This window comes from Anastrepha obliqua, chromosome 5, assembly GCF_027943255.1.
Source record: "Anastrepha obliqua isolate idAnaObli1 chromosome 5, idAnaObli1_1.0, whole genome shotgun sequence".
Taxonomy (NCBI): domain Eukaryota; kingdom Metazoa; phylum Arthropoda; class Insecta; order Diptera; family Tephritidae; genus Anastrepha; species Anastrepha obliqua.
Genome location: NC_072896.1, coordinates 36,864,035 through 36,887,340, shown reverse-complemented (window position 1 = coordinate 36,887,340; position 23,306 = coordinate 36,864,035). Strand labels below are relative to the sequence as shown.

The 23,306-nt window shown below is 36.6% G+C and overlaps 1 protein-coding gene across 3 annotated transcripts in view; it reads left to right on the top strand.

Annotated features, from left to right (window-relative positions):
* LOC129248254 (phospholipid-transporting ATPase VB) overlaps positions 1-16,086 on the top strand; it is a 62,688-nt gene extending 46,602 nt beyond the window's left edge. For all 3 annotated transcript variants that reach the window (XM_054887734.1, XM_054887736.1, XM_054887733.1), the window contains one exon: positions 15,619-16,086. In XM_054887734.1, coding sequence (XP_054743709.1) covers positions 15,619-15,667 — 49 coding nt within the window. In that variant the 3' untranslated portion in view covers positions 15,668-16,086. The remainder of the gene's footprint in view (positions 1-15,618) is intronic.
* Positions 16,087-23,306: the final 7,220 nt, after the last annotated feature.

The window sequence follows — 23,306 nt, the reverse complement described above, 5'->3', positions numbered from 1 at the left end:
AAGAGCGGAGTAAATACTTAGATAAATTAGCAGCCTCTTAATCCCTTTCAAATTTTCAATTAAAAGGCAAAATTTTCACAAAAGAAAGCCGAACTATTTTTGATGGCAAATAGGCAAATATGGTAGCTTTAAATATCAGAACTAATATTTTCAAATATGTTTGATTGGTAAAAAAAATTGGCTAACATCAGCCAGCAATAAAAATCTAGAGTGCAAGCCAGAATACTCTCGCAGAGAGGAGAATATAAAAAAACGCAAAATTTGCAATCATTAGCAAAGAGAGGCAGATAAAGACAAAACAGCTTGTATTTATATTTTGTTTGTAAATAAGTTTCGATTGAAAGTACCGTCATGGTTGGACGTAGTAGAAAGCTGACGTTTAGTGTTCACCAGGAATATTTCTCAGAGTAGAAATTCATAAACAGTGAATATCAAGATTTTGGTTTCAAACTCACTATTAAATGAATACTTCGGGTGCAAGGTACAGGGCGCGAAAGTTGCTCATGTTACCGTTTTTTGTTTTTATTTTGTTATAAAATCTGCGAGTTTGTAGAAATCCACAAATTTGAACAAAAACCATTTATGTTTGTTTACTAACGGTATAATAATTACAAACTATTGTATAAAAAACACAACTAATATCAGGTGATTAATATGACAACCGAAAAATTGCAATGCAACTACCTCCTTTATTGTTCACAAGTCGTGCTATTTGTTGTATTGTACAAGGTGGCGCAAAATCATTCTCTCTATCGGAAGATTTATAATTTTTGCCAATGGTGAACAGCTGCAGTATACGAACAGACAAGCAATGGAGCGCGTAAAGGTCAAAATAAGGATTTTCATCTCACAAAATAAGTCTTTTGTGTTTGGTAAAAAATTTGATCAAAAATAAAATTGGATGATTAATTTTGCGCCGCCTTGCATTAGGATATTTGTGAAAGTGTTCTTTTTGTTTCACAAGTAAAATTTTAATACCAAAATACAACTTTGAAAGGATGTTTTTTAGGAACAGTGCATGAAGTAGTACAAGGTGCGCACACGTGTCACTTTACAGCAGTCCTAATACAGGGTAGGCCATTTAAAGCGGGCCCATTTGTTTCTGAAAAAAAACATTGAAAAAAACATTTTTTTTGTGTTGATATGAAAAATCATTTATTTTGATTCAAGGAGATTTGTTCCAGCTAGTTTTTGAAAATGATATCCTTCAAATGTTTGCCTCTGGCCTTGATGGCCAAATGTGTCCTTTTTTCGGCGTTTTCCATCGTTTTGGCCAATATTTCGGCCGGTATGGCGGCGATTTCGCGTCGGATATTGTTTTTAAGTTGAGTTAGAGTCCTTGGCTTGTTGATGTATACCTTGGATTTCAGATAACCCCACAAATAAAAGCCCGGTGGCGTCAAATCTGGTGATCTCGGTGGCCACGGAAAATCACCATTTTTCGAAATCAACCTTCCAGGGAACAATGGCTTCAAAAAATCGATTGTAGCGCGTGAATTTGAATTTTGTACGGAAACATTTTCAAATCGATGCGAATTATGCGCCTGAGTGTTGTCCTGGCGATGCCTAATTCCTGAGAACGACGATAACTCGATGTTCGCGGAGCCTCCTCAACACTGGCTCGTACAGCCTCGATATTTTCAGCAGAACGTCGTGTACGTTGTCTGGATGCGTGGCTGGTATTGCTGAGACTACCGTGGTTAATAAATTTTGCGTATAAACGCTGTAAAGTGCTTTTGGATGGCGCACTTTTAACTTTATTTTTTTTTTTAAACGCACGTTGAGTTTTCACAATTGAGAAGTTATTTTGGATGTAAAGCTGAATTATTTCAGCGCGTTCTTTTGGAGTGTACTGCTCCATGGTAAAAATTGTCTTGGACTGACGCTTCCAACGCGCTATGTCATTAGTCGATCTGACGTTCCTGTCAAAAGTTATAGGGTTGCCAGATGGGCCCGCTTTAAATGGCCTACCCTGTACTATATCACAACAGAAGAAATACGATAAATGTCACGACTTGTGAACTTCCTAAATGTATCATGTTATGTATGATCTATCGAAATCAATTTCAAGTTATGTCTGAGAAAATGTTTGCAGTTTCTGTAGTAACCTCTTTAAAAATTCCAATTGAATTTACGTTAATACATTTTTATCAGAATAGCATTATGGATTACAAAAGTTGTGTGTTTTTTATTTAATGCATTTATTTCATTCCTATTTATATTTCCCTTATTGTTTATTTAATTTTTTCATGTTCATTAGTTACATAATTTGGTTAAAACTTTAAATGAAATTTAACTTCTAACTATCACAATTGTAGATTGGTTTTGCCATTCACCTTATTAAATTATCGATGTTCAAAATATCGAAAAGTTCAATTTAAGAGATAAAGGGTATTTCAAAAGTGACGCCTAGATGTAAGTAGTGAATAATTTCGAGACGGTACCTTTTTTATATCATCTTCGACGTTTGTCATGTAGGCAGATGTACAACTTAATACGATAGAACAACGCGTTAAACCTATTGTAACTTTTTATAAAAATGGTCGATCTTTAAGAAAAACTTTACGCAAAATTCGTAATATATTGGTGGAAATAATCGTCTCAATGAGTCGACAATTCAAAGGTTGGTGAAAAAACTTCAAGAAACTGGTTCTATCGATGATAGAACAGGAGTCACAAATCAAAAAATGGACGTTCTATCAAGAATATTGGCGCTGTAGCGGAAAGTGCCGCTGAACAACCAACAGCGCTATCTCGACGTTTTCAACAATGAGGTATTCATGAATTGAATGTTTGGTGGACTTGACTGTAGATGTGCCCATGTTGCTAAATAATGTTATTTTTCATATATAATTGTTTTTTTTTTTTTGTTTTTGTGGTGAGGTTGGGTTAAAAATGCCCTAACCGTTGTAACCGTCGCTACTAGGTGTGTGGTGATTCCACTAAAAACATCCCTCCTCTTTCTCAACGAAAGCTACTACTCTTTCGCCCAACGAACACTTCCTGACCAGGGTCCAAGGCGGCTGGTTACTGATATACACCGGAGCTAACACATCGGCAGAACGAACTCACATCACCCCTTTGAGGTCGCAGGTGGAAAGTCATAACGACCTATTCAGTGGCTCCTAGTGCGCTCCGTTGCATACCGGTCATGCTTTTTACATACAGTCGCACCTAACATGGCGAACAGACACTGACGAACACACCGCCCTATATGGGAACAGACATGTGCTGGATTTTGTCTCCTAACTTTTTAGCTAACTCTTACAAAGTCGCTGAAACGAGGGACATCTTGACTAGGGTCCGCGGGGTGGTCGTGCCCGTCACCTCCTTGTGAGAGATGCCCTTGCGGGCACATATAATTGTTAAGAGCCGTAGGTAGGTAGGTAGATCCGTTATGATAAGTTATGTTAGGTTAGATAGTGCTGGCTATCTCACTTAAACCTCTAGGGTCCATTGTGTTGCCTGTGCTATGTATTTTGGAGTCGAAGATATCATTTTATATAATATAATTCATAATGCACGTCTTGGGGAGTTTTATTCAGCCTTTTGTCAGCAATATCCTTCAAGGATGAAAAATATGTTGATCCTAGGCACATTTGTCAAGTCCCACAAAGGACAGGGCAGTGGCAAAGTAGGTGCTCCAAAGTGGCCCTAGTATTCGCCCCATTGCATGTGTTTCACGCATCGCTTTGCACTAATCCCATTTTGGCTGCGTGATGTGGGGTGAGACAGTGTCCCGCCAGTACTCCAGCCAATATTTTCCTAGACAGTGATAAAATAAAGTTTGCAGTTTTTCTATTCCAAGTCCTTAGTATACTTTTGGCAGCTTTGTACGAGGTTGAATGGTCCCATATCGATAGCGTTTCCAGAGCTAGTCCCTCATATAGTTCCGTTTTCAGAAAGGGAAGTGATGGGTCCTTATGACCTGGAACTCCTAGCCTTCTAGCATGGTTACCTATTAGACAATGACCGGTTAATACGCCTATCAAAGTTCTTGTATCCTCTTTGTTGAATTTTAGCGGGTAATTTGAACGACCACTGCTGAATTTTGGTCATGTCAATTTGCTTAATTCACGTGTTATTAGGTTTTGCCATTTTGAATTTACTATTTTAATAGTTTCTCTCTCTATAAGTAATTTACAAGTGGCTGGGGGCCAATTCAATAGTTTGGGCTGTACCTTCATCTGTTCAAAGGAAATATTGGGGCAAAGGATTTATTTAAATTAATGTTCTCGGTGCTACAAAAGTCTGTTTTACAATAAATTCAGGCGACTTTCTCTAATATGCTCCAATGACCGTTATGGGTCGTTCTAAATGAGTTGAGTTTAATTCCCTTAATCTAAGAGCTATTTGGCACCTACTTGCTTTAGGTTTAACATAATGCATCTGTGTAGTTCTAAGGGCTCCACAAATACAACGACCGGCAATTCTTTGTATATGATCTATAGTCTTATAGATGTAGATGATGATCCCCAGATTCGATTAATTTTTTACAGGAGTAAAGTGATATAGTGGCTTAGTACTTAAAAATAACGAAACTTGAAATAATCCCATCCATGTTTTATTTTAAAACAGCATCTAAGCGCGCCTTTTGAAATACCATTTACCTTATAGAGAACCAGAAGAAGGAGCTATATTGAGAACTACTTTTTTATTTCGTTATGGAATAGAGCTTTATATTTCACATATTAGTTAAATTTGACATATGAATCTTGCGGAATGTATGGAATTGCTTTTTATTTTGCATCAACTTGTTGATGTCAGGCTGGATCCCCGTCTATTGCGTTATTTTATTTTTTGTAGCGGCATAGGTTGGGAATCTTGTTTCGCACAAGTACGTTGTTGGAAATGGTAACGCATACAGAGCCTTGGTGGAGAGTTGTGGTTATTAATCACGAATCCTGTATAAAAAATCATTCAGAGGAGTTGCTTTGAAAAGCGTAATTGCATTTGGCGTCATTTCTAAAAAGAATCGATAGATCTACTTTTACGTACCTTCGGGCTTTGCATATTTATTAGTCAGGTAGTCCTGTTATTTAGTCTCAAGCTGTCGGTGAAGATAGCCACTGAAATTTTCCCAGATCCGGCTCTTATTACAACCATTTTTAATGGCTTGTTTTTTCTTAAATTTACGAATTTTTATAATTCCAAATAATTAATATATTTAGGGACTAACACAATTCGGTAAATTGAATTTTAAAAAGGGTAAATTTTTTAATATATTCTAATAGCGGTCGCCCCTCGGCAGGCAATGGCAAACCTCCAAGTGTATTTCTACCTTTTTCTGTAGGTCCCTCCATTTGTGGAACAACATCAAGACAGAGGCCACAAATAGGAGAAGGAGTTCGGCCAAAATGGGTGTATATATATATATATAAATTTTTTTATGTCCTTTTTTAAATCTTCATTATTTTTTATTTTCTCCACAAAATAACCATTAATTTCAATAAATTTATTTAATCTGTAAATCTACTGTTGAAAACAGTTCTCCACATTGGTGTAAATAGAAGCGGTGCAGTTCCTCGTTTTTCCTATTTCCAAGTAAATTTTTGAACTCTTTCGGTCAGCAGTTTTCAGTATATTTGGCAGTTACTGTATGAGAAGAATCTAACGGATTATCAGCAAAAATGTTTGCTAGCTTTCACAGGTGGATTTGCTCCTTTCGGGCTCCATACCATGGGCTCCAATTTTTCACTTCACCAAGGCCACATTTATCTCGTCGGTCGACGATTTTTTCAATCTTTCTCGAGGCTCATCCTTCACAGAAAAATGTGCAGTTCGGAATCTTTGATACCACTTACAAATAGGTTTAAGCGATGGAGTGTCCGGTGTAAAGTATTGAGTAACGCATTTCCTGCTACGTCGCTGGTGGATTGTATACTCACATTGCATCAATTACACGGTGCTACAGTGAATCAGAACTTTTGAAGTGACATGATGAGCACTATAGATCTAGCCGAGAACGACGCGGAACCGTGTTGAAAAAATTTTTAACACCCTTAAATGTTTTATTTATTGTTAAAAAAAAACCGATTTTGGGTGTTTTCCGACACTTAAAAATTCGTAGCTCGTCTGCATTTTATCCGATTTCCAATCTTCCAGTTTTGTTGAAGTAAATGTTAGTCCTTCTACAGGGTGGCTGATGAATTTTGCTACATTAAGAAACTCAAATAACTTTTTTTTTAGTGTATGCCCCATGCTCGTTGACACAAGTGCGGCATCTTAGTAAAAAGTTGTTCATTGCTGCTTTGAGAGTTGCGACAGGAATAGCCGCAATTGTTGCCCGAATGGATTGTTTTAGTTCATCCAAATTTGTTGGCTTTGTTTTATAAACTTCTTGTTTACATAAACCCCACAAGAAAAAGTCAGGTGCAGTAAGGTCAGGCGACCTGGTTTCCAGTTTATTGGGAAATTTTCGTCGCAACTCTGTCAGAACAGTCTGGACTATGTGAGACGTTGCCCCATCTTGTTGAAACCACACAGAGTTGAAAGGAATTCTCTTTCGGCGTAGTTCTGGATAGAAAAATTCTTTCAGCATTTTCAAATAACGGTCTCCAGTAACCGTAACGGTGTGACCATTTTCTTCAAAAAAATAAGGCCCGACAATACAGCGTGAAGAAGCCGCACACCACACTGTCACGCGAAGAGGATGCAATTCCGTCTCGTGGAGTATCTGTGGGTTAGAAGTACTCCATATTCGACAATTTTGTTTGTTCACATTGCCGTTTAAATCGAAATGGGCGTCATCAGACATGAAAAGGCAGTTTAACATGTTTTGGTCTTCTTCCACCATTTGCAGGATCTTCTGGCAAAATTCCAAGCGAATCGGCAAGTCTGCTGCATTCAGTTTGTGAACCATTTGAATTTTGTAGGGAAATAAGTCTAAATCTTTGTGCATTATTGGTTGCAAAGACTGTCGGCTGACACCAAGTTGAGCAGATAAGCTTCTTGTTGAAACCCTTGGATTGCTTTGTATAGCTGCAGCTACAGCAGCGATCGTTTTCTCCGTCCGAACTGGTGGGTTTCGATGATAAGGCCTTCTTGCGACTGTTCCTTGCTCAGCAAAATTATTCACCAGTCTCATTATGGTCCATCTGCTCGGGGGATCGCCGCCAAACATCCGCCTGTACTCTCTGTGTACCAAAACTACGGACTCCAGTGCGTGATAGCGGCGGACTATCCAAATTCTTGTTTGCGTGTCCCAGTTATCCATTTTAATAAATGTTAAAGATCAATCTGCAAATTAAAACAAAAATGGAACAGATAACTTAAAAAAAAAAAAGTTATTCAATTTTTTTTTGGTGGCGGCTTTCATCAGCCACCCTGTATCTGTATATCTTCTATTTTTCATCCTAAGCAAAAATCACCACTGATTTTTCAACACAAAACTTAAAAACTCCAGTCAATTTTTCCAATTATTGCTAGTTTAACGAGATGTTGTCGGTGTATCTGAGAAGTCTCTGCAAACGTCCCGAATGCTCGCCGAATGCGCCCCGAACGCTTAGCCTTCAAGAAGCCGTTGCCAGGGTAAGGCTCTATTAGTTTAGGTTAGGTTATCTTTTGTTTGGTTTGTATAGGCTAGATTTACAAGCTGTGTGAATTTATTTACATATTTTCGTTCGGCACTGAAACACACTTAATTTCATTGTCTTACGTTTGTGTGTACATTAGGTTAATTTAAATAAGGTTAGGTTAGAATGCTAAGTTTTAATAGGTCTTTATCATTCAAGAGTGATGATTTTTCACTTTATTAAATGGTACATGCTTACCAGCAAATTGCAAACGGTTCTGCTGTGTTATGCAAGCTTCGGTTGGTCAGTTTGGATTAGGTAAGCTTGGGTTATAATGAGTTTTGATATGTTAGATGTATTCATAGTTATGTAAACTTATTGCTATCTTTCAAAATTAGCCACAATGAGCAGTAAAGCACTATCGGCCATGCGGTATTCTCTCGCAGTCTCGGTTCAGCTGGATTTTTAAAAATGTGGAAAAAAACTTAAAAAAAAAAAATCGTAACTTTTACAGTTTTCAATGTAGGAGGATGAAAAATAGCTTATTTTGAGCCCATTTTATTGGAGTTTAAAAATATGTATATATTTGTGGTGCCCGTTGGAGAATAGTGGCCAAAAAATTGCATCACATTGAAAAAAAACGTGGAAAAATTGCACAAATCAGAGCTTGTTATTAAAATTTTCGTTGAACGTCAATCATTCAGTCTTAGAATTATATAGATTCATAACCACACACACTCCCCTTCCCAATGAAATAAAAAATCGGTCGAAAAATGGGTTAGTTATGTATTTTTACTTCATCAAAAACACCATAAATCGGTTTTTTAACAATAAATAAAAAAATTGAGGGTGGTTTGAATTTTCTAAACACAGTTTTGTGTTGTACTGGTCTTAAACGTGCACTATATTACCTGAAGAGTTCTTTCGATTTTTTTTTATTTTGTGGCACCGTGTTATCTTACAATTTCTCGTCTTCATTCTAAGCGATTTTTCTGTAATTTTAAATGTAACATAGTACGTAACTAAGCTAGTGGCATTTTAAAATTTTTCAAAAAAATAAAAGATCGCCTTATTTTGTCACATATATTCACAGATACAGTCTGTGTCAGAAAAAAGGAACCGCGATTATTCATGAAGTATAAAATATATATATTCAAAATTTTTTTACATGAAAGTGTGTACAAAACTACGAGTCGCAATTATTCAATAAGCCGTGTAGTTTTCATCGTTGTCGAGTATAGCCTGGCATCTTCTTCATGCTTTGAACTAGCTCGTCGACAAGCAGGACTAGATTTTGCGAACTTGACGCACGAGTTGCTTTAAATCATGGACTGGCCTTCCGGCAAGATGCGTTTTTATAGTTCCCCACACATTTTCAATGGGGTTGGCGTCTGGGGTCTGGGAAGGTCAGTCCAATACTGTGACGCCATTTTTTTGTTTCTCAATGTGCTTTTCGGAGAGCAGTGGTTTTGATGATGTGGGACGGTAGGATATTTTCGCCTCCTTCGGTCGACGTTCCATGGTGTTGACACTCGCATCTATTTCTTTTTTAGCAAGAGCAGATCGTGCTTGGCGTAGTCACAAAGAAGGGTCCCGCTTAAAAAGTTGAACGATCACTTTATCCTACTTTGTCACTCCTTTTTTTCGTCACTCGCTTCAAGCCGCGCTTAGAAAAGTCTTCAACATTTTTGTACACCTTATACCGCTGATTCCACACCAGAACAAACTTTTTTGATTTTTTAATTACTTTTGCAGCCGCGTAAGATAATTTCGGCCCTTTCGAATGCGTACATAAAAATACCGTCTTAAAACGCTTCGCGTACTTCTCACTAATTTTTGTTTGGTTGCGTTTACGGGAAAGTTTCGAATGACACTAATCTGAGTTAGCACTGGCGTCGTAGCCCTTGAGTGGACATGCAGCAAAAAAAGAACGAAAGTTCTTGTGGTTTCTTCATATAAATTTAGAAGAAAACATTGAATTAATTATTTTTCATAAGCACCGGATGTGTTTTAGAATCAAATAATTAAATAAGAAACAAGCACGCAAAAACTTTGGGCTAAAACTGTTTCATGAAACATTTCTTTCAATTTATTTGGATGTATGGCTTCCTATATGAAGTACTCCTTTCTGTCCATACGTACAGTCTGTCTAATGGAAGAATGACCGGCAAAATTAAAACTTAGAGTTCTGTCATAAAAACAATTTACATACTGCTAAATAGGCCTGTCCTTTTCGCAATATTTGCGTTGTGCAATTTGTTAGTTTCGTGAGAAATTTTTACAAAACTATATTGGTTTTACAAATGAAAAATGATTTGAAGAAGTGTTCCTATGTACTTACATAAATAATAAAGGTCCAAAAATGTCTTTTGCATCTGCACAAAAATATTTGAAAAAATCGAAAACGTTCATAAATACATGTATACAAAAATATACCGAAATTAAAAACGTTGACAACTTCCCTGTTTATCGAAAGTCCCGATTCGAGAACATTCACGTGCAGAAGACCTCAAATTCGAGATCACAGTAAAAAAACGCTGTTCTCATTATCATACATAGAAAAAAGGCTTGCATGGGCTAAGACAAATTGAGAACGGAATTGGGCAAACGTAATATTCACGGATGAACCTTTCTTTTGAGCGAATAGTTGCCTAGGTCGATCCTGGTGGACGTTGATAATTGACAACTTCAACGAACTATTAGCATCGAGTTAAGGTTCTTGGTTGAAACTGCTTCTCCGAAAAAGGATTTTGTCGTTTATTTGTGTTTACCTCCAATTTAATTGCAGTTGTGATGAATAAAATTAACCAAAAAGCATTATTACCGTCAGCTGCGAAGATGTTTGGAAGATCCAGCTAACCTTGGATTTCACAAGAAGACAACGATTCCAAGCATAGAAGCCGAAGGTTTGTTGAATAGGAACAGCAAAATGGGATGAAAATGTTGGCCTAGCCTTCACAGTTGCCTGATGCCAACTGTATTGAAAATGTTTAGACAAAACTTAAGAAATATCTACGCCAAGCAGATATTTTGGAGCCGATTACCTCCATAACTTACGCTCAAATTGATACAACGCAAAAATCGAAGATGTGAAGCCATTGTAGAAAATGATGATCACTATAAGTTCGTGTGAGTATCGTGTGCTGCCATCTATCAAACGACGGCAAAACAAATTTCAGACTGATTCATAGGTTAGTTTGGATTTAGGGAATATTCGAATAAGACGTGTTTCCTGATTTTCGTTAAGATGGAAAAAGAGCAGTATCGTTCGGTAATTCGCTTTTTGTTTTTGGATGGGAAAAAATAGCGAGGAAATAAAAGCAAAGTTGGATGCGCTCTATGAAGACGCTTTGCCATCTAAGACCACAGTTAGACATTGGTTCAACGAATTTAAACATGGGCGAACATCCGTTTTTGATGAGGTGCGACCAGGACGCCCGGCAGACGTAGTTACCGAGGAAATCATTCACAAAGCCCACGTTTTGAGTATCGCTGATCGACGAACGAAAGTGCGCGAAGTAACGGAGGTCATAAATGTGTCGACCGGAAGGGCAATTAATATTTTACATGATAAGTTGGCGATGAAATAATTGTCGGCCCGATGAGTGCCGCGATTGTTTGTTTTTTTTTTTTGCTCAATTTAAGCTAATCCGAAGGAATTTTTACGTCGAGTTCTCACCGTTGATGAAACCTGGATTGATCATTACACACCAGAATCTAAGCAATAATTAAAACAATGGATTTCTCCCGGTGGATCTGCTCCAAAGAAAGCGAAGACAGTCACATCGGCTGGAAAGGTCATGGCGACGATTTTTTAGGATGCGAACGGCGTCATCCTCATGGATTTTGTAGAAAAAGGAAAGACCGATCACTAGACAATATATATATATAATAGGACGATGAATAAGTTCGTGCGGTTTTACAACAGATGGCGTAACTTGATTATTATTCCATCGATCCACATTTCCAAACATTCATTGGAGAGCTCCTGTCGTAAGGCACAAACGTCAGTATAAGTTTTTTATTTGAAGCGTAAACAACAATATTTTTACCACACTTGAAAATGTCGAATTTCGGGCCAAATAATGTGTTTTTGCGGGGAATTCTTCTTCATTATTTTAATATGAAGAAAAAAGCAGCCGAAAGTCATCGTATCTTGGTGGAAGTTTATGGTGAGCATGCTCTAGCTGAGCGAACGTGCCAGAAGTGGTTTGCACGCTTTAAAAGTGGTGATTTTGGCTTGGAAGACGAAGAACGCGAGGGTGCGCCGCCAAAGTTCATGGATACCGAATTGGAGGAATTGCTCGATCAAGATCCGGCTCAAACGCAAGAAGAGGTTGCAAAAACTTTGGGAGTTGATCAATCAACCATTTCCAAACGTTTAAAAGCCATGGGATTGATCTGAAAGGTAGGCCATTGGGTGCCGTATGAATTGAAGCCAAGAGACGTTGAACGCCGTTTTATGGCATGCGAACAACTGCTTCAACGGCACAAAAGAAAGGGTTTTTTGCATCGAATTGTGACTGGCGATGAAAAGTGGGTCCATTACGACAATCCAAAACGTCGGGCAACGTATGGATACCCTGGCCATGCTTCAACATCGACGTCGGCGCAGAATATTCATGGCCTGAAGGTTATGCTGTGTATCTGGTGGGACCAGCTGGGTGTTGTGTATTATGAGCTACTGAAACCGAATGAAACGATTACGGGGGATGTCTACCGACGACAATTGATGCGTTTGAGCCGAGCACTGCGAGAAAAACGGCCGCAATACGCCGATAGACACGACAAAGTTATTTTGCAACATGACAATGCTCGGCCACATGTTGCACAAGTGGTCAAAACATACTTAGAAACGCTCAAATGGGATGTCCTACCCCACCCGCCGTATAGTCCAGACCTTGCGCCATCCGATTACTATCTCTTCCGATCGATGCAACATGGCCTGGCTGACCAGCACTTCCGTAATTACGATGAAGTCAAAAAATGGATCGATTCGTGGATTGCGGCAAAACCGACCGAATTTTTCACAAAGGGAATCCGTGAATTGCCAGAAAGATGGGAAAAAGTAGTAGTAAGCGATGGGCAATACTTTGAATATTAAATTTGTAACCATTTTACGTCAATAAAGTTTCAAATTTCGAAAAAAACGCACGAACTTATTCATAGTCCTATTATATATATATAATTGGCGCTTACACCTTTTTTGGGTGCTTGGCCGAGCTCCTCCTCCTATTTGTGGCGTGCGTCTTGATGTTGTTCCACAAATGGAGGGACCTACAATTTCAAGCCGACTCCGAACGGTAGATATTTTTATGACGAGTTTTTTCATGGCAGAAATACACTCGAAGGTTTGCCAATATGCCTGCTGAGGGGCGACTGCTATTAGAAAAATGTTTTTCTTAACCCATTAAATCCCAACCTTATATAAAACAATTTTTTTTAAATGCGTTTATAAAACGTTTATTGAAATAGTGTAATTAAGCTCCTTAAAAAAGAAAAACACGAAAAAAAATCAAAGAAATGCATTTTTTGGGCTGTACCCAATCGAGTACAATGGGATAATATGTATATACATTGCCTGTATATGCAAATATGGAGTATTAAATAAAAAGACACTTTCAAAGACTCCCTTGGCTATTAGTTCGGTTAACAGTATGGAAGTTTTTAAAACATTCTCTCTCCACGCAAAGGGCTACATTGCATAACTCGCAAATCCATCGAATTCTTTGGTGACACTCCCTGCACCTCAGCTGATTCGATATCCTTTTGGGAAAATGGTTATATGAGGAACCAGCTATTGATGCCGTTGTCGATCGTTTTGAAGATATGTCCCGGATATTATAATTGCGTAAATAAAATCGCACAATTTCACGTTGGTATTGCAACAAGTCGCATTGACTCTTACTTGCCATTTTATAAAGCTTCCATGCGTTTGCTACGCACGAGCTTATCATTGAGGTGAAAAAAGGCCACCACCATTTCTTTCCTCTAAACTTTATATAGTAAGTATTCAAAGCTTGGTCGTGGAGGTCAACTCCTCCCATTCCTGAGTTGTATTCCGCTATCAACTTCGGCTGATGGGCATTCACCTTGCGCCTCTCTTGTCTTGACCATCGTTTGACGGTATGTAAAGGTTCAATTCTATCAAAGTTTGTTCCCACTGTCACAACGCTATTGTCATTCCACTTCACAAAAAGTATTCCTGAGTCAGAACACCTACAAAATTTGATACAAAACAACTATTCAAATAAATCATTATGATAAACTTACATAAAATCAAACGGGGAGACCGTTGCTTCTTTTGTACTTCTTTGTTCGTTTTCAGAGGACATTTTTTGGACCGCCGTTCACGAACAGTCCCAGTAGCCTTAAATCCTTGTTCTTTTAAAATTCTAAGAAGGTCATATGACGTAAAGACATGACTGTCACTGTCACTGCTCAAAAATAAGTCAACTTCGCCCGGAACATCCCATGGAATATCATCACGCAATATATTATCCTCTTCAATGTCCTCCTCATCTGTGTCCCAGTGGGTATTTGGCGGTATAATAGCGAAGTCGAAGTAAAATCCCGTAAAATTTTTTTTACATCCATTACCAAATCTACATGAAATATGCACACAAAATATATATTAATGTTCCCACTGTACCCATGCGAGTACACTAGAATTTAAACCTACCGAAATGCACTTTTCCACAACTTTTTTCGTATTTTTGTTATAAAGTATACAAATTATATGTATTATGAGTATTTCAACACTGAACTTTTTCCGTGATAACTTAGATTTTGTCAAACAGAGAGCTAATTGCAAACTAAACCATGAAAAGAAGAAAAATAGCAAAGGTGCACGCAAAGACAAGTGAATAACGGATAACGGGACTCAAAAAAAAAAAGAAGGAGAAACATGTGTATTCCTTTTCAACATTGCTCTGTATTATACAGTGGCGAGTACATTTAAAAATTTGTAAGCGTTGGCTTTTGACGTCGTTTCGAAAAAGATGCTTTTTCCGTACTCAAGCGAGTACAATGGGATCGAATGGGTTAATTTTGGAGTTTCACCGAGATTCGAACCTACGTTCTCTCTGTGAATTCCGAATGGTAGTCACGCACCAACCCATTCGACTACGGCGGCCACCTGGACAATCCTACAGTGATTTATTGAACCGTTTTCATAACAGATTGAAGGAGACACGGCCGCATTTGGCGAAAAAGAAGGAGCTGTTTCACCACGATAAGGTACCAGCACATTCGTCCGGAGCTGTCACCGCCAAACTGTATGAATTGCATTATGATTTACTGCTGCACCCCCGTATTCACCCGATCTGCTCCCTGTGACTTTTTCTACTTCCGTAACACGAAGAAATGGTTCACGGGAAAAAAATTTAGTTCAAACGAGGAAGTCATCGCCGAGACAGCGGCATATTTTGGGAGTTCCACGAATCCTATTTTTGGAGGGGCCGGAGCGTTATGAGAAGTGTATCTTTCTAAAAGGGGACTATTATGAAAAAAAAAAATTTTAATGGTGTCTTCATTTCTTACACGGGTACTTATTGAACCCCCCTCGTATTTATGCAAATGCGTTTCAATTGTTCCAAAAGTATCTCAAAGAGTTAATTTCTTCGTCTACCGTTTTTTTACATTATAGTTAGCTACAAGAGAGTTCGAGCTGTTTGCCACTTCTGCCTTGGTATTAGACATTGGGTATTAGAGTGGATATGCACAGAAGATTTGTGTAAAATTAAAATAAATATTTTTGAAGTTTTAAATGCAATATTTTAAGCTGTTTTACGAATATTATAATTAGGCTATTGCGCACTACGACCAAAAGAGATCTATTGTGCAAAAATATTATAATAAAACTTGTTTGAAAGAACTCCGCAACCTACAAATTTAAACCAGCTTCATTATTCAATATATGATTTTGATTTTGGCGTGTCTATTAGTTATACGTTACGTATATGTACATATGTGTATAATATGATTTTACGATACTGAGCGCTCTTTATAATGTTTATGATATTTCAATCTTACTATAATTATTTATAGTTATATCTTTTCTGCTTGTTTATAACTGCTTGTTTTTCTTGTTTTAATGTTACAGAATCGCCGATTATGGGTCTAAGAATCAAATTATAACGTCTATTGCTTGATTACAGAACTTATTTATGACGCGGATTTAAATGGACCAAGGACTATCACCTCAGCAGCATTCCCTAAAACATCATCATCGTGCTACAGTACAGATCAGTTTTTAGACAACAATCATCGAACGAACCGACAACATATTTTGTAAACACATAAAATGGTATGATAGTGAAAGATCAGTTCGGGAGTGTATGCATGTGTACGTGTGTCTGACTGAATTAGTTAAGCAATAAATTTATTAATAGGTTTTAAGTTCGTTTAAAGCCGTATTATGATATTAGCCTAAGGCTAGTTTATTGCTAGTTCGCCTGTATTTAAAGCACTTATTTAAGTTTTTGTAGCTACTTTCTATTATACTTTCCTAGGAAAAGTTTGTATTGCATAATATAAATTCAATATTAAATACATTGTATTAAAACTTCAATTAATAGTTTGAAAAGTCAACAACAATTTATCTCCTTGAGGTCTATTCTTATTCAGCTATTGTAGCATTAAATTAAATTTGTCTTTTAACTAAAGAAATATATTTCAAAACACTAGAATTTTCCAACACTGGCCCAATTTTCGATGTATGTATAGTACATACATTATCCTGCTAAAGGTCGAAGTATTTATTTTTTATTACTTATTTGTTTATTAAATTTATAAAAAATTAGATATAAATGTTTAATTGTCGTTGCCATCGACCTTTAATTGCACGCCAAAACAAAATAATCTAAAATCAACAATTAAATTCCGAAAAGCAGATTTCAAATGGGAACTTTTCAAGGCGAATCTATTAAAGATGGTATTAGTAGTTCAGCTGATTTGTTTTTCTATTTTTATTTTTTTTTTTTATTTGACCGTTTACATGTCGGCATAAACCGAAATAACGAAAAGCCGTTCCATTCTCACCATCGTTGTATGTCGGCTATTCAAGCTTGTTCGTTCTTTTAGTTATCTTTTCTGATTTTTTTGTTTGTTTTGTGGGTGCATTCTAATAAACAAAACCTTTTCGTTGGTCTAGTGTCATCTTTCGCCTTGGAATTCATTCATTGACATAGTTAGTAGAGGGCCTACAATTAATGATAATTGATATTTCTCAAATGTACGCCGCCCTCACGTTTACAGATGTCGATTCTATTTGTAAAATTTTCGGTGACATTTAGGTATAATTGGGGCCCTACTCGGCAATTTCGAGCGAAATATTTAAATTGTAATTGGTTTACTCACATACTTCGTTTGCGCTAAATTAATTGTTTCGCTCATTGTGTGGCACATCGCACCGTTTTTTTTTTTTTGGAACCACACATCGCCAATATCCATACTAAAGTGGTGCACAAGTCGACATATATGTGCTTTCAAGTCATTTGCTAAATTCACACAACAATGCAGTGTTTTGTTCTCAACTAACAGTAACAGGCAATAGCAGCTAGAGAGAAAACCAAATCATGCTTTTGTATGACTTGCTTCTCTCTCAGCATTATCACAACACACATATTTCGGCAAGATAGCAAGAAAAGCAATGACACTGAAAGGCAATGAAAAACAATTCAATTCAAACAAGTGAATTGTGTCAAATGTGGATTATTTACTTACATGAATTCCTGATATTTTAAAATCAAATAGGCAGTTAATGTTTGGTATGATGGTTTTGTAGAATAAAAATTAAATTCTGATTAATATTTGAATGTAACTTACACTTTGCCTGCTAATATACGCTACGTACATACATATATATGACACCAATTCACACATTGTACTTGATGTCTTTCGGCAAAGCTTGTATGAGACTGTTTTTCTACCATTGCCATGCAAGCATATAAGCAGCGTCGTGCAATTCGTGCACTGTCGATAGAGCCGAAGTAGTATTGCTTGTTGAAGACAGTTTTTCTTCGTTGCTGTTCAAGTTGTGTGCCTACATTGCTTTTTGTCTTCACAAACAGTGTCACATGCAATGTGTGACTTGTTGCTTTGTAATAAGCAAGTCATTTGTGCACCACTTTAATCCATACCATTAATGCTAGCCGAAAAACTATGTTAGCATATTTTATCTTCTTCAGTTCTTTCCCTAGCAGAAAAGATATTTTCAAGTGAACGAACGCGAAAAACGTGTATTGGTGATTTTATTTTTTGTGCCGAGCCATTTGGCTAAAAATTTTCGTTAACTGTCTTATTCCGGGCTTTGTTGGACGTTTATAATAACCGAATGTATCATAAATTTAGCAAAATATAATTTTCACAGACCCACCGTTTGGGAATGGACTTTAATAATTTGTATATGGTTCTTCAGCGAAATCGAACTAATTTTAGAAAGTTGTAGATGTTCTACTTAACTTCTGGCAAAAAAATACCTCAAACTACTACTACTAAAAACCGAAGTTGGATATTTTTTAATTTTAATTTTTGCTTTGTAAAGTAAATTGGCTTGTAGCAAATTAGTATAATTATTATTATTTCTTAGAACAATATAAAATATTACACTGATTAGAAGGCCTAGGGTGAAAGCAAATTAAATATATATGTAATAATAATAATAATTGTAGGACCATGAACATGAACAACTTTTTTTTTATTTTCCTTAGTATTTTGTTAACCTTTATATTTAATAACTGCTGTAGCTGTCACAGAGCCAAATATGATAGATTACAAGGTTTGATCATTCAAAGCAAAATTATGGGAGAAACTTCGGCTCCCACGTCATAGGGGGCTCGGCAGCACAACGTATTCTTAAGGTCTGCTTGTGCACAACTTTCCATAAATTTTAAACTGCCAGATACAAATCTGTTGAATGTGTCGGTAACCAGACATGAAAAATTAGCAGTCTCTTGAATTTATATTTTCCTGAAACTTTTGTTAAATGACATTTCAAATTCAGTTATAGTAATAGCAATATTTTTACAGATTTGCATAAAAAGCATATAATTATATTAATTAATGTAAGAAAATTTTAAGTACAATATGATTGTTTTTTTAAGAAATACTGACTTCTATATATAGTTGTATGCGAAGCGTAGTCAAACTGAAGTTCTCTAAAGTTATACGAAGCTGTACGAAATTATGCGAAATATGACAACAACAACACAATACAATCTCAGTTTTGTCGTAAATAAACCGCCGCCACGTGCCCTGTTATGTCAGCAAATTGGTAAATTTCTCCAAAATCGCTTAGAGCCGGTTATCAAACTGAAGTTGGCTACACCTTCGGATTTTTTTAACCATTCCACTATCGACCGATCCATCCTATCGAAAGTGGTCGCGAGTGAGGTGCTACAAAAACAAAAGAGCTAAATATGTACAGCAAACGTTACAAAAGCCATTTAATAAAAAAAAAATATAAAATTCTTAACATTAATTATTCAAGTGACAATAATTATAATCGTACGAACAGGAATAACCTCAGGTTCAACTAATTTATGATGGCTTGCAAGAAAAGGCTACATTTAAGAAGTTTTAATGGTTGAATAACACTACTGTGCAAATGTTTTACACTTGTTCCGGTAACAAATCTCTGTCTTCTAATTTTTTGTTTTGTTTTTGTAAAAGCTAAAATATAATATATTATAGCTACTCAATCGCTCATGCAACATCGACTTGCCAAATATTTTCCATTTGCTTTTTTTTTTTTTGTGAAATTTCTTTTCAGAATAGTCAAAAATAGTCATTTAATTATGTTCTAAGAAAGCGATAGATGAAAAAATATCTCTAATGGTAGTTGAAAATTAAATCATACTTTGGTAAAAAGACATCTTTGTAAACTGTTATTTGTTTTATTTAATATTGTGAATGAGAACCATTCTTGACAATTACTTAAAAAATATGATATACATTAAATCTTAATGGCCAACCCCGCACACTACCGAAAATATTGGGAAAATTCTCATCACCATACTTAAATAGTAATAGTGGAAAAGAATTCAACCGCACAATGAATGGGTGTAATCCATAAGAGGAAAATTTCACTACTAAGCAATTAGTGAGACTCAAAATTTAGTTTCTGATAAAAAATATAGAAATCCATTTTAAATGACATTACTAAAGTAAAAGGCACATTTTTGATTTTAAAAGCACGTTACCATATTAAAGTGGGCGGCCGCCGTAGCCGAATGGGTTGGTGCGTGATTACCATTCGGAATTCACAGAGAGACGTCGGTTCGAATCTCGGTGAAAGCAAAATTAATAAAAAAACATTTTTCTAATAGCGGTCGCCCCTCGGCAGGCAATGGCAAACCTCCGAGTGTTTTTCTGCCATGAAAAAGCTCCTCATAAAAATATCTGCCGTTCGGAGTCGGCTTGAAACTGTAGGTCCCTCCATTTGTGGAACAACATCAAGACGCACACCACAAATAGGAGGAGGAGCTCGGCCAAACACCTAACAGAAGTGTACGCGCCAATTATTTATTTATTACCATATTAAAGTGCAAATTTTTGTACTACATAAATAATTATTCTAATTTACTAAATTTAAATTAAATTTGAGTTTTTCTTTGTTTTTTTTTCGCCTTGTGATATGGGTTATATTACCCATCTTAAAGGCTTTTCTGAGCTCCCACTCATAATCGCTCCTGTAAAAAAAATAAAATAAACAAGTAAGGAAGGTGTGGTCAACATCAGACTGTTAACTGGCTCTCAGCGATTTTGAAGGAATCAGCTAATTTACTGACATACTGATCATACAAGAAAAAAATCAACGCAGCCTTTAATCATATTACTCTCGTTGTCGTCTGAACTACGAGTGATTGGAGTTCTTCTCCCGAATCCCCGATGTCGAGGCAGCCGAAGTTGCTCCTGCAATTTTGATTCGTATAGCCAAACCTTGTAATCTATCATCCTTGCCTGCATTCGTATTGTTGAAATAAACTCACAGATAATGAGAGTTTATAGCTTGTAACATCAGACGGACGGACGGACGGAAATTTAGTCTTAATTAATAAAAAGTGCTCTAAATGAGGTTATGAGCAATACGTGTAAAAAGTATGGATGAGTTTTATTAAATCGTCATATAGATAAGTTAAACCAACTGAAGTTAAGTTTATTAAAAAAAATATTTTATTACGATAGCAAGCGTGTTGTTTTATTAAATTTCAAGTTAGGACTTATTATAATTTTCTGTTTTACTTAATTCTTTGCCTGAAAAGGCCGCGCTGTCACGTTGAACTTGCAGGTGAGATGCCTTGGCCTTGGTTGGGGATGTCGGGTGTCTAGACTTGTAGTCAGCAATTTCAGTGCATTAGCGTGAGAAAGAATTTTAGGAGTTTTGGATGTTAGCTACGTTAAATCCTCTCACCTTAAAATGATTGTCCTCAAGCGCCTGAAAAACTTACTTGAAAAATTCTTGTTTCAGTTGTCGAGAATTGTACGGTGGCTTCGTTGGGGCTGGCTGTCACGAGTAGCGGATTCTGCTGATTTCTCATCCGTTTCTACTTGCAGTAGCTGAATTTCAACGATGTTATTTAAGCGTAGCTCACCGAGTACCTCGAGTAAAAGGAGTTTTGAGACGTCTGTTACGCTGTCTGCGTTTCATGTTCATAACACGCGAGTTTCATACCCATTAAATATAGGTAGGATTAGTTTGTAACTCCAGTTTTGACCCCAGCAGACCAATAAGTCTTATCGGATGGTAATCCCTGGATAACTTTATGGAGTTATCTTTCAAAAGTTTAGGTAATTATTAAACCAACTTCATATTTTGGACCCAAACATTGGATTATGCGCCCGGGATGCAGTCCTTCTCCTTCGCAAACGTGCCGTCTGTAACAGACTTTTTTCCTCCGCATAGATAATTTGAATTAATTTCGGTGATGGCTCCGAATTGAGGCACAGAAAAACACTATCACGTTCCTATCGTACCTGAAGACATCTTAAGATATTTTTATTCTGGGATTTGCGGATAGGTTCGACGATTTACAACATAGCTTGTTTGGCCTTGTATTGTAAGTTAGAATATATAAGATTTCTGTAGGTAGTATCTCGTCCATCAATGTCTCGGTAGGTTGAGGTTTCAATAACGTGGGGAAAATTGAGCGTACCATCTTTAATTTGGGAATGACCATTACCTATGGTTTTTAAGTGAGATGAAAAATAATCGAGAATTTGGACGTCTGCATAAACCATGCAGCCGATGAGACTGGAAAAATGTATAGTCGGAATTTTTGTTGACAGTAATATGATTTTGACAATTGCAGTTTATTATCTTTGTAATAAATTGCTCGTGTTCTCCTTATTTTAAGGGGAAAGATAATTGTAAAATTTCGAAAAAAAAATTTTTTTTTTTCATAAAATTTTAATATATATTAATTCTTTAAGAATATGTATGTCAAAATATTTTTAGAACGTAAATTTAAGTATTTCTTATATTATAGATCGTCAACCGTGACGACTCTATTCTTTGCGTTCGAGCGCTGGGAGAGGTAACGTTACCGACTTTAGACGCGTTTTTTTTTTTTCAATGTACCAACGAAAGTAAGGTTCCAAGAAAGAAGACTTTTAGCCAGAGGTAACGTTGTAAAAAATCTGTCTGTGCTAATGTTCCGGCCAGATCCTTTATAAGCGACGAGAAGTTCTTTCACAACTCGCTCTCCTTGATTCATCTCTCGAGTATTACCTTGAACACTTCTCTGTAAGAAATTCGATAATCATCTTTCCGGGAATACGTAATTCTGAAGTCGTCATCAACTAAATTCCATTGTTTAAATCGATAGAAGTAAATTACGAGAAAGATCCTGAAAATCTGAATTTGATACAATTTGTCGTTCTGAAGACTTAGAACCAGACGGAAAGGACTCTTCATCATCACGTTCATTGTTATCAATTTGATCATCATCAGCAATGAGTTGAACTTCCTTCAATTCATGACCTGCAGTTGAGTCAATCATATCGTCCAAGACTACGGGTTTCTTAACAGTTGCAACATCAGCATACTTTATGTGCTTTCGAGTTTTATAATGATGACCGCATACGTTCGTTTTACAAAAATAACAGTCATCTGGTTTATGATAAGGCTGATGATGCCGTATCATCGGAGAATATAAGGAAATTCGACTTTTCGGGCAACGTTTTGATTTACATATATCTCTTGAATTTCAATGAACACTCAGTGCAAGCAAATTCCGGTTCATATCAGCGATCAGAAGTAGTATATGTAAGCTTAAAGAAATCGTTGTTGCCATCAACCAGAGCTTTATTATTCTGTAACTTCAAACGATGCTTTTGATCCACCAACAAGCCACATATGAAACAAAACTTATTGCGATTATCGCACATTTCTTTTTCACAAATTGAAGCAAACTAATAAAACTTTGACGTTTAAAGTTTGTACTGTGGCTGAATGATGGCATTGAGGCTCCGGAGAACTGAGGTGTTGTTCGCTGTTGAGAGTTTCAATATCCATAGTATTTACATAGCTGATATCAATGGTTGTTTGTTGTTGTGGGAGAGATTCTATTTCCATTGTGCTGTCGATTACAGTATCGCTGTTGGTGTTGTTGGTAGAGTGAGTACGCATAGTACCGTTTATCAAATCTGCTGATGTGCTGGTTTTTTCATTGTCCGAAGAATAGTTATTGCCTTTAGAAGTTTTTAGTATTAAATTATTGTTGGTGATTGTTTCTGTTATTTTTGTTTTTCCTGTTGAGTTATTGTTTGTTGAACTCTTTTGGTTTAGAT